This window comes from Etheostoma spectabile, chromosome 5 (genome assembly GCF_008692095.1).
Source record: "Etheostoma spectabile isolate EspeVRDwgs_2016 chromosome 5, UIUC_Espe_1.0, whole genome shotgun sequence".
Taxonomy (NCBI): domain Eukaryota; kingdom Metazoa; phylum Chordata; class Actinopteri; order Perciformes; family Percidae; genus Etheostoma; species Etheostoma spectabile.
This window is the reverse complement of record NC_045737.1, coordinates 20,573,099-20,585,380: the sequence shown is the minus strand read 5'-3', so window position 1 is coordinate 20,585,380 and position 12,282 is coordinate 20,573,099. Positions and strand designations below refer to the sequence as shown.

The 12,282-nt window shown below is 39.1% G+C and overlaps 3 protein-coding genes across 4 annotated transcripts in view; 2 read left to right on the top strand and 1 right to left on the bottom strand.

Annotated features, from left to right (window-relative positions):
- Positions 1-12,282, bottom strand: part of LOC116689641 (protease-associated domain-containing protein 1) — a 26,268-nt gene that overhangs the window by 10,818 nt on the left and 3,168 nt on the right. Inside the window, exons 4-5 of one of the 2 annotated variants that reach the window (XM_032516218.1) lie at positions 11,811-11,978; positions 11,554-11,714 (exon numbers count right to left, since the gene is read on the bottom strand). In XM_032516218.1, coding sequence (XP_032372109.1) covers positions 11,594-11,714; positions 11,811-11,978 — 289 coding nt within the window. In that variant the 3' untranslated portion in view covers positions 11,554-11,593. Of the gene's footprint in view, positions 1-10,989; positions 11,715-11,810; positions 11,979-12,282 lie in introns of those variants that run through there. The other variant, XM_032516216.1, reaches the window with a different exon arrangement.
- Positions 1,324-2,190, top strand: LOC116689382 (G-protein coupled receptor 15). The gene has a single exon (XM_032515912.1). It carries the CDS (start codon positions 1,324-1,326, stop codon positions 2,188-2,190), a length of 867 nt encoding a protein of 288 aa, XP_032371803.1.
- LOC116689640 (ovarian cancer G-protein coupled receptor 1) lies at positions 6,040-7,784 on the top strand. Its single transcript, XM_032516215.1, has 2 exons — positions 6,040-7,059; positions 7,186-7,784. The coding sequence occupies exons 1-2, from the start codon at positions 6,179-6,181 to the stop codon at positions 7,208-7,210; spliced, it is 906 nt and encodes a 301-aa protein (XP_032372106.1). The 5' UTR covers positions 6,040-6,178; the 3' UTR covers positions 7,211-7,784.

The window sequence follows — 12,282 nt, the reverse complement described above, 5'->3', positions numbered from 1 at the left end:
CCAAATAGCACCATGTCATGGGACCTTTAAACTATTTTAGGCCAAAGTTGGGGCTCCCAAAGTAAGGTTTAATTTGTGGCTTTTTGGCCATTAAAGAGCAATACTGAACTATTCATTTGAATAGGAATAGGAATTCCCCATACCCTTGTCTCACCTAACCTGTATAAGCTTGCCTAACAGTTGCATGAACCCTCTTTGATAGGTCTAACCAGTGACAGACTGGGATCAAAAAACTGCCCTGGCATTTGCGACACACCAGCCCTATTTTTGCCTTCCGAGTATATCTTTCCACGCACTTTTCTGCAGTACAATCTTGAATATTTGTGGCTGCATGGATAAAATAAATTATCAAAATTAACCAAAGATAAATTATCAGTAGTGGCCCATAGGGTTCCATAGGGGGGTGGCTCTTCTGGCATTTGCCCAAATTCCAGATGGCCAGTATGAACCTATAAAGGGTTAAATGTAAATTTACAGTAGTACAGTACTGAATATAATATATTTTTTTTCAAATGTGTAAATAAAACACAGTAGCCTATTTCTTAATCAGTAATCAGAGCTGTTGGAGACTACTCATATTTAGAGGTTGGATGTTACATTAACAGCTAAGTAAAAGCTGCCAACAATTTATAAACGTCCATACATTGATTTACTACACTGCATTTTGAATATGGAATCCTTTACTACTTAAATCTTTATCTTATTCAATGCAGGATTAGTAATAACTGGCAACAGGAGAGAGACGTCTTTTTGAAAGAATATTATTATTAGTATTGCTCCCTCTAGTGGTTGAAAAACGCACTGACTTTAGTCAGATATTGTAGGGTGAAAAAGTTCCTAAAGATCAAATCACTCAACGACTTACAAACGGACAGACGTTATTGTAATAGCTAAAGCTGTAAAACGAGCAAATTGTTGTTAAATTAAATCACAGTTTACCGAACAGGTATTCAAGTGATCAATGCTTATTTGTTTAGAAACTTTCAATACATATTTTTTTGCAAAATATAGGCTACCTGAATTAAAAGATGATACTGTGTCGCTTATATGTTGTTATAATAGAAACTACGTGTGTTTTTAGATTTTAGGAAGCAGGCTGAGAAGGTATTATGGAAACCAGGACGCAAACAAGCGACTGGGGACTTATGATTAGGCCTTATTTGTTCTCTCCATATGTGTGGCATGCGCATGTTCTACCTGCTAACACGCTACCTGTTTACCCTTAAGCCCCTGCCCTTTAGAGATTAGGGCGCTTGCTTAAATTTCTGAGCACCGTTCATATATAAATATGATGAATGCTCGGCCTTCTGGCGGAGCGCCAGGATGCACTATAACGCTTCCGTCCCCTTGTCGGTGGATTTCAAAACTCCTGAGGACTTCCTCATTTTCATTTTCCATATTCTGTTCGCCACAAGCGCCGTGCTCGTCGCCGGCTCGGTGGTCATTGCGATTTCCTCCAACCGGTCCCTGCGAGCCCAGAACCGTTTTATCTTCATGCTGAACACGAGCATCAGCGACACGCTGACCGGCTTCTCGGTCTACTACCTCGGCCTCTTCGACGTGCAAGAGGGCTATCCCTCGAGGCATGGGACACACTACATTTTACCCTCATTTCTAGGTGTCAATGTGTTAACCTTCCTCTTCGCTCAGTTTGACCGGTACTTCGCCGTGTGCCATCCTTTCTTTTACAACCGCCATATAACCAGGTCTTCCGTTATTGTCATTTGCGCGTTTTGTTGGATTTACACATACTCTATCCTCACGGTGCAGAACATGGTGCCTATTTCAAAAGCGGCTGAAATAAACGCGTTTGGTGTAATGACTCTACAGATTATTGTACTCACTAAAGTGTTGATGACAATTAAATTATACACCATAGCCAGGAACCACCTGGCGAGAGAGGCGCCCAGTGCCGAGAGAGACAACAAAAAGGAGTCGCTGCGCATCATCGTGTTTGTGGTTATTTGCTTCTTGGCTCTGTGGTGTCCATCCTTTGTAAATATAATTGTAAGACAGTTGAAGGGTAATGGTCTCAGGTTTAGGAATGAAGCCACTAACCTGTTTGCCACCATGGCACGCCTGAACGCACTGGTGACCCCGGCTGTGTACATCTGGGGCAGCCCGGCGCTACGGCAGGCCGTGTGGAGAACCGTGTGGCGGAGGGTCTGTCCCTGCCGGACGGCAAGGTGAGAGTCGGTCAGAACACTTGAAACATTGAAAATGTCCATATTTAGATTTAATGCCCAAGTTACGTGTTTTAGATCAAATCAGTATTTGTTTTGTTTGTCCATTTGTGTGTGTCAATAACAGTATCTCTCTCTCTCTCTTCCTCCCACCCTTTCTCTCTTATTCAGAATTGGCTTTAACGTTGATGGAGTGACAAAGTTATTCTAATTAAGCCGCCAGAATCCACATCATCATAATGTATCATAAAGAGAATGGATAGAATGGCCAGATCACGCGGCTGACGTGAAATTGATACATGTTTTAATCACTTTTGGACGGATAAGTTCTCGTCTCGCACTTGACGGACTGGGCAGTTGTACCTTTTTTTTTGCGTGAGGATTCAGTTCAAAGGTGAAAATGGACTGTGTTTGGGATTACGTGAGGGCAGTTTACCACTGTCATATTGGTCAGAAACGCTTTCAACAGATTAAAAATAACATTTGGATAACTGTTTTGCAACAGTTGCCACTATTGTTGTTAGAATATGGATTGTGCGTTGTTATTTTTGTGAAAACACATTGCATTCACTCAGGTGCATTGCATTTTATAGGGCCCTCTTATTTCCCTGTAGGCTATTAATTGTCTTTTTTTTAAAGTCCACATGGCATTTTGAGGATGCAACTTTCCATTACGGGTAAATTAGCCTGCTGTTAAAATTTAGGTTAATTTATGTTTATCCCACAGTTCACATTTTACATTTCTAAACACACCTACAGATTGATACCATTACTGTTGCTGTCCAATGATACCAAACCATGTCTGCAGTAAGAGTTTTGCGATTCAACATTCAATAATGAACCTATATGACAGAATAGAGACCGGGCCACTTCTTCCCTTCTGTCAGGTTGAGGGGCATCTGGATTACAACAATGTAAATATAACATGTTATAACATGTTAATAACATGTATAACATGTTCAGCTGTGGTAAAAGGCTCAGGAACAGGCAACTCTGTTTCCATCTGTGCTAGCTAAGGTGGATTATTTGTGACCGCTGCCCAGGGTGCTGATCCTGGGATCAGTAAACTTTTACTCGCGTTTTGAAACCGCACCAACACTGCGATACTGTGTCATTAGCCTACACCCGCCAAGTGTGAAGTAGATCATCGGAAGAACGGTTCTCGAGATATTTGAAAGACAAATACACACAGAGGGTCCGCGATTTATAGGCTAGTTAAATACACGTTCAATGACCTCTGACAGCCCCAAAACTCGTGCGGGCTATCTTGATTTTCTGCATGGAGTTACGGTGTAATCTTTAACGTATACCAACTAGTAGCCTGTATCCAGAATTTTTATTTCCATTCAAATCAATTTCATTTATAGTATCAAATCATAACATCAGTTATTTCGAGACACTTTACAGATAGAGTAGGCTAGGTCTAGACCACACTCACATATACAATCCCGAATATAATCCAGATTTCACGCCCCCCATAGCCCTTATATATCCTGTTCCCCTAAACCTATACATGCAGTGCCGGAAATGGGTCGGTATTTTCAGTTTACAAGCCATTGTGTTCCCTAAAGTGGTCACGACTATTAAACTGTATGTTATTGCAAGGTACCAGCTTAGCAGAGTTACTGGACTGACTTACTGTAGTGTATATTCACGCCGATCCAATCTAACTTATACAAGAAATGTCGAACAAAGTGAGAAAAAGTTTTATTTTAAATAATGATTCAGTTTTATATTGAAATATGAATTATATATATATATATATATATATATATATATATATATATATATATATAACATAAATTGATTTGCTCTTATGTTGTGTTATGTTGTGTGTGTGCAGTGTACGTCGGCAGAGACAGAGTGCTCGACTTGTGAGTTGCTATCTGGTTATGTCTGTGTGTGATAAGATGTAAAAAACCAACAACAGCTGTATACCTGTGTATTGCTGTAAGCAGTGTCGCTCTCCATTGTGTGTGGTGCTGAACGGGCGTTTTTAAACCCAGCAGTGGCCGAAAGTCAGGTTGGTTACTGGTAGGAGCAGGGCTGACGTATAGAAACGAGGCCACCAATTTTTTCAGCTCTGTTCGTACACCGGGTGTGCATATCCGGGGGAGTTCGGTTCTAAAGGAAGCCATGGCGAGGACTGTTTGGGGCAGACTGTGCCTAAGATGAAAGAGGTAAGAGGTTAAATGGCTCAATAGGCTTCTGCAACAAAGATATTACTCAATAATGCACTTTCAATGAGCAGCATTGAGTTATCTCCTGTCCTGAGAAGGGGACTGGCAAAGGGAGGCCTCTGATTCACCAACTGCAAAAAAAAAATATATATATATATATATATATATTTATATATAAAGATTGGGATAAGGGACAATTAGGGATTGTATGAAAATGACTTAAGAGGACTGGAAAAAGGTGAAAACTGTAGATTAATAAATAAATAAATAAATAAATAGGCCTATATATGAAATCTTTTTTTGGCCGAGCATATTGGCTGTTAAAGACGGTTCCTAATCTTAAACTGCAGTTTGTTTGTTTGATCTGGATTTTCGTTCTTACTCGAAGATTGTTCCTCTTATTCCATTTTTAACTCATTCCCGAGATAGGATTCTGTAATAGTAAAAGGGAAGAGGTTGCATTTTTGTTTTTATTAAACGTTAATGTAGTGTCATGTGCTTACTCAGGTCAATCAGTGGACACACATTAACAAGTGTTGAAGTAGGTTAGTGAATTTTGGGATAGGCTAATTTATTAGTTTTAAAAATGCAATACATTTATTCATTTTGGGTAGTTATAGGAAGAGTACCTCAATAAATGCCATTTACTGATAATTCAATTATATGGAGGTTTTTGATTAGCCTTGAATACAATGGAATATAAAACATTCATGATTTAGAGCAAACTTTTCCTACAGCATCTAATGGGAGCTGGATGTCTTAATAAGGTTAGCCTTGAGCAGCGTAAAATTATTATTATAACTATTATTGTTATATTTTAATAGATTATTACAATAATCAGCGGGCTAAAATAATTGTCTCTATGCCCCGGTAAAAAAAAAAGTTTGGTCTGGTGTCCCTTTTTTATTAATATCGCCCTGAGACTGCGCAATCACGGCTCGTTTTAACAGTGTGGGGCAGAGGCATAGGGCAGTGTGCCCAAGATGTAAATAGAGGTTAAACGGCCAAGTTGCCATGGAAACTGCAGATTCAAGAAAACAAGATTAGGCTAAATTACAACTTTGCCACATAGTGTGTTGGCTGTTTCTGACCTTGAACTGCAAGATTGTCGTGATTTAGGCTGTTTTTCTTATTCCTGTAACAGTATAAGAAGCTCCTGGTTTATTTAAAGCTCTTTCTCCTTAGTAATATAACGACCAGCATTTACATCTTTTTTCACTCAACTCCGGTAGCCTATAGCCTACATAGTATTCTGAAATATTATAGGGGATATTGCATTTTTTAGCGTGTGGTATGCTTGCGCAGCTCCATGAGCTCATAGTTGCACATCGGTATGAATTTGGGAAAAAATTCTGACTAACAAAACGAATATTTTACCGTGTGTGTGTGTGTGTGTGTGTGTGTGTGTGTGTGTGATTGTGTGCAGGTGTGCCGGAGGTATAGAGCAGAGACAGACCAGCTGCACATAATCTGCGTAACCATGGCTCCCGCTAACAGCTCGAGCTTCCCCTGTCCTGCAAACCATTATCGCCCGCGTGCTCTGCAATCAAATTCCGTTTTACTTTATACCTGTCTTTACCCTAACCCTCAAGAAATAATTAAACCTAGGACTGTGTAACGCTAGCCTTAATGGCCATGTATTCAAAGGTTAAACTAAATTGCCTCCATGACTTCTGCATGAGGCTGGTGTTAAGAAAAAAACAAACGTTAGATCGCAGCTTCTCAAGGGATCAAGGCTGGTTACTCCACGGTAATGTGTAGGTCTTGTATATAAAATAAGGGCTGCACTCAAGAAGATCCATTTGCGCATGAACAATGCTCAACTTCAACATCACAGACTCTATGACAGGAGTACCTCTATCGGTGAATTTTAACAGTCCTGAAGATTATTTTATCTTTATTTTCCAGATTTTATTTGCAACAACTACTGTTCTCATAGCCGGGCCTGTAGTCATTACCATATTGGCCACCAGAGCTCTCCGCCTGCAAAACAGGTTTCTTTTTATGCTAAACACTAGCATTTGTGATACGTTGGTTGGGTTTTCTGTGTATTACCTCGGCCTGTTGGATGTTCAGGAAGGATACCCGTCTAGAAATGGAACTTATAATATTTTACCGTCACTTCTAGGGGTCAATATATTGACGTTTTTGTTTGCACAATTTGACAGGTATTTTGCTGTGTGCCATCCATTCATCTACAGTCGCTTCATAACAAGACAGTTTGTGATAGGCATTAACATCTACTGCTGGCTTTACAATGTTGCTTTCTTGATCGCCAGGAATTTGATGCCACTTTCCAAAGCCGTACAAATGTACGTACTCAGCATTGTCATCTTTCAACTAATCGTGCTCACCAAAGTGGCCATGACTGTTAAACTGTATGTTATTGCCAGATTCCAGCTTGCCAGAGACCCTCCCAGCGCCGACAAAGACAGCAAGAAGGAGTCATTGAGAATCATTATTTTTGTTGTCGTAAGCTTCTTGTTGTTGTGGTATCCCTCTTTTATTAATATTATTATCAGATTTATGGTAGGCGGAGGGTTGACGTTTAGGAACGAGGCCACCAATCCTTTCGCCATCATGGCTCGTTTTAACGCTGTGTGCACGCCGTCTGTGTATATCTGGGCGAGTCCGACTCTGAGGCAAGCCATGGCGAGGACAGTGTGGGGCAGACTGTGCCCAAGATGCAAGAGGAGGTAATGGGGGGCACAAAAATACAAAATGCAGTAACAACCTATTTATCCTATTTATTTAAATACTGTGGTTTATAGCCATTGATGAAATCATTGCTCATTTAAATTGTCTCTAACTGCTTTCTTCAGAGTCCTGTCCTGGGAAGGGAGATGACAAAAAGTGATGGAAATACTTTAGGACTCCATACAGCACGTTATTCTTATCAGCCGTGTTTTTGCCAACTCTCTGTCTCTCTCTCTGAATAATGAGTTTTTATGCAAACATTATTTTCTGAAGTGTGTCCATCACTGGAACTTGCCAGGTCCTCTTAATGTTTCATCTGAATTAGCTGTTGATCCAGTGTCCTGATAATGATCCCACGCCCAAACAGCTACACATGTTAACTATCAAACTAGTGCTGTGGTCTGAGAAGTAGTAGGCTATACAGTAGCATTTTTTCACGTGTTTAGGCATGCATTACCCATATGTTACTTTGTGTGTTGCTATTTAGTGTTGCTGTCCATGGGGTGTGGTGCTGAATTCTAAAAGTCAGTTTGAAGGGGAAAGGAATGAGGCATGTCTTGGAGGGTGATAGCAAAGGTGCAATTTTTTAAAATTGATTTCTTTATGCATATCATGGCTTTGTTGGAGGTGCCATTGTTCGGTACATGTGATTCTTTCATATAATTTGCTGTTGTGCTGTTGGTTCGGGGGTGGGGGGGCGGCTTGTTAAACAAACGTAATGTACTACTTGTCAGTGCAAAATTAAAGAAATTGATAAATCTCGGAGCACACAATTATTATTTGTTGGTACCGTGTTTTTTTGTTTTGTTTTTGTACAGTATATTGTTTATTATGTAGGCTAATGATTGTGTATGGTTGATTTACACATGAACTATGCATTTGCGGCGGTGTTAATGTAACTACGTTGTGTAACTACGCTACTCTGAAACCAAGTTACCACTGAGCAGGGGAAAGAAAGCGTAGCTTAAGGCTGTCGTCCACGTATTTTATGATTTAGGGCGCAACCCCTAAGGACTGACGAACAACTAGCACACACACCTGATATCACACAGACTACACGTCTGTGCGTTTTGGGTGTAAGTAGCATCTACAGCACAGAGGTTGAAACACAGGCTATTAGTTCATGCAGTGCCCATCCAAGTCCGCACACAATCTATCTAGATTGGGGGGGGGGGGGGGGGGGGGGGGGGGGGGGGGGAAGGAACCGTGTACCTTGCTGTAAACCGTGTCGTTGTCCATGCTGTGTGGTGCTGAATCTGCCTATTTTTAAGCACACAAGCCATGCAAAACATTTTTACTGAAAATGATTGTATTGTTAACAAATTGGATCTTTTAGGCCTATGCATTTTATTCAAAAAGATAATATACATGTCTATTTTTAACAGAAAATGTAAATGGACATCAACATGGCCAAATGTAAAGCCTTTACCAGTATAAGGCAAGACATATACACTTTATATATTTCAAATTATAGAGTACTTCTATGATCCCCATATGCTGTGTAAAAAACAGCTATACAGATCCTAATAAACCTCTCTGATACAGGTTTCTACTTCTGATTCCTCATCTTTTTTCTTTGTTTTAAGAAGTGGAAAGACCTGAAAGAAAGCACTAAATCTCCCAAATTCAAAGGTACTCACAAATTAAATAAGGTAAACTTCAAACTGTTCTAAACGTAGTGCACAAAAACAAACTAAATAAGAAATTCAAAATATATTAGCAATCAGTCTCTGAATAAGCCAAATCTCTAAATACAAGGAAAACTTTCATAAAAATTGTCAGGATTCCCTCTTCATGGAAAATTGAAATGGACAACTCCTCCCTCCATGGAGGACTGGAGGTGCAATAAGAGTAGTAGATGGGCAATCACAATTACAGATATTAAAGAAAATAGTTGCAAGTCATAGATGGCCCATTAAAATGCAAGTGCAGTCCATTAGGTTTAATGTAATATTTCTAATATATGTAAACTATCTGCACAAAACTAATTAAATTGTAAAACATCTAATTGGGATAGGTTTAATAACATAATCAACTTATCTAAACAAAGCATTCATATGAAAGCAAAAAACTGGAAAGATAATACAAATATATAGTTAATACCTTGGGTGTCCCTTGGAAAGAAAACGTGACTTGCTTCAGAAGGTTATATTAGCAGAGTAAGCCTTACATGGGGATGTGGACACAGCATTTTCATAGTGAAAAAAGCCTTATAGATCCATTTCTGATACATCAGAAGTTCATTTTCTTCCATTAAACTTTAAACTCCAATTTTGTTGAAAATTAACCATGTGGGACATGAAAAAAATATATGAAGTTTCAGATAGAATGATCAAATGTGTCAATTTTTGTGTTCTATTTTTCCAGATTAAATTTCAAAAGAATCTTAATGACCTCTTTGCATGTTATTAATAAGCATATATAACTAGAAAAATGCACTCAGTAAAGTGCAGATCTTTGCAAGCTTTGTGCACATTGCCCTGTCATGTTGAACAAAACATTGCCCAGTGTATCGCCACCATAAGTGATGCGTTATTCAACAAAAGCATTTCAGCCGCTGGCTGACATTACTGAATGCTTTAAACGACCCCTGCAGTAATTGTGATTGAATGAATCACAATTACAGAAAACTGTTTTAACTTGGTGTCTGGACAGGAACAATTAAACACCAGCTATGTAAAATGTCAATTTAAAAGTGAAAATGCAAACAAAAGAATTTGCCAACACTAAGGTGACCTCTACATATGTTGTCCCTAGTGGAAATAAGATTCCAAACTTAAGCAGTTGTTTGATAACTTGTGGCCCCTACCGGCCAGCGGGTAGGGGCCCCTCCCACTTGTTGGGGGAAGGGCTTAGGAGACCATGTGGGCTTTAGCAGAAAGGGGGGGGAGGGGCTTTAAAGTTGTCAATGTTCAAATTCTTTGGCTAAATCCTAGATCTTTACAATCCTACCTACAGCACCTTTAAGCATAATTTATTTTTCATTGAATAGCTGCTAATAATGGTTGAATACGTGTTGCTAAGGTCTATGCTTCTGCTGGTTCCTTTATTTCTAGCTGACGAGACTCTGCTTTTCTCTTAGATTAGTATATTTGCAATACAGATTCTGGTCAACAGTTGCAATCTGTTCAACCTTCAATACACAACAATATTTGCATCAAATACATGTCGAAGAGTCAAAGTTCAAGAGAGACATGTCCCCTATGCTGTGATGTAGGCATAGGCCGGTATGAGATTCTGACAGTATGCTAACCTTCAGCAAAAATATCATGGTTTCACAGTATAGGGATTACAGCTTTAAAATGTTTTATTTTTGAAATGTCTGGGTAAAAAAACAAAAAACACACTGCAGACTGGCAGGGAGAGGAATTTTCTAAAGTGCATTTTCTGTCTTTGACAACAGATAAAAAACTGCCCATACCTTAGGAACGGTTGGACAGAAAATGTTAGTTGTTTTAAAACCGTGACTTTTTAAAACCGCGATATACCTTGAAACCGGTAACCGGCCTATGCCAACTGTGAAGTACACTTTGGAGCTTTACAAAGACTTATTCTGGGCAGCGACAAACATATCTTTAAAATATTTGTCTTTTATAGCATTAAAATACTGTATGATTTATGTTCATAATTTGTTTTTGTCATTTTCACAAAAGCCTATTTGTCATACCTCATGTTCCATTATCCCCCGAACACCACATTGTGTCAATTCTGTTTATTTGAACAGCCCTTAACATATTTCCTGGATCAGTAGTATTAAAAATGAGAGATATAAAGACAAAGTTAATGAGGGCCACTACTATACTACTTAAAGTAGTCTGGGTGATTAGGCTTAAACGGGCCAAAAATGTATGTATAATCTTTAAAGTTGTATAGAAGTGCACTTCAGAAAGGCAATAAATAATAGTCTTTTATGCAATATAAATCATTTAACCAAATATTTAATAAATAGTAATTTATTATCATTTTTACAGTGAGATGACATTCCTGGTATTCTGTATTGTTGCGTAGTTAAATAAATGCTGCCAGGGCCTCCCCCCCATTGTGGCTGTACGCAAAAGCTTATATGACAAGGCAAAAGAATTGGTGCACTTCTGTATGCGTTCTATTATTGCATATCCAATTTTACTACTGACTATTGACCAACAAATCATCTGCACCGACGTTCCTGGAGAATACTCAACTAGAAATCAATGACTCAATGTTTTCATAATAACTGGCTAATTCATTCAACTTCAGCTGAGCACTGAGAATAAGCATGCATGTTTTTGCTGAGTTTGTCTGTCCTCACCTGGTTAAACAGCTCAGGCAAAGAGTCCAATTAATAACTTTGGCTGTGTGTTTAAGTGTGATACAACAATGCATACACATGTACATTTTACTGATCCACCACTAGTGTGTGTACATTTGTTTAAAAACCAATGAAGAATTTTCCTGTGAGGCTGTGGGTTTATTCTCAGCTGACAGCATATGCACTGATAAAACATTATGTTTATTGAGTGGGGAAGTGGATTAAGTTGTGGATGTGCATCATGTCTACCACAGTGTCCATGGGGGTTGCTTTAGTGGGAACGAGGCCAAAGAGGAAACATTGACAGGAATGGAAATGACAGCCCACGGCAGGGCCTGTCTCTGAAGAGATCGTCTGATCATCATCCTAGAACACATGGAAAAATTGTAATTGTCCCGAGATGTATTGGATTAATGCTTACATAAAAATAAAACACTGAATGATTGTCTGTGTCTGTCTTACCCATCACGTCCCAGCAGGAATAGAGCAGGAATGCTTGGTTTGGCAGTGCTTCCATCAGTGATCATATCAAGGTACTGACTGTCATTGTCCACTACATTATCAGCAATCAGAACAGCTTTGCCTCCTGCTTCCTCCACGTGTCGGGCCTTTTGTACAAAGGAGCAACCTCTGGAGCGCACAGAAAAAAAGGGAAAGAAGTGTGAGAAAATATAAAGGCAGGCACTATGATAGTGTGATTATTTTGCAGTAAAACATTCCAAAGACATAATGTCTTCCCCATACCTTGTTGGGGTGCATGATTCAGAAAATGCCACGATTCGATTCAATATATTTATAGGCTCACAATTCGATTCAAAATTGATTTTGATTCAAAAATGATTCAGCGTACGGTATATACATGTATTACTTTTCCTGTGTGACAATATAAATGTCATTGCAAAACTATAGACACACACACACACTATATATATAT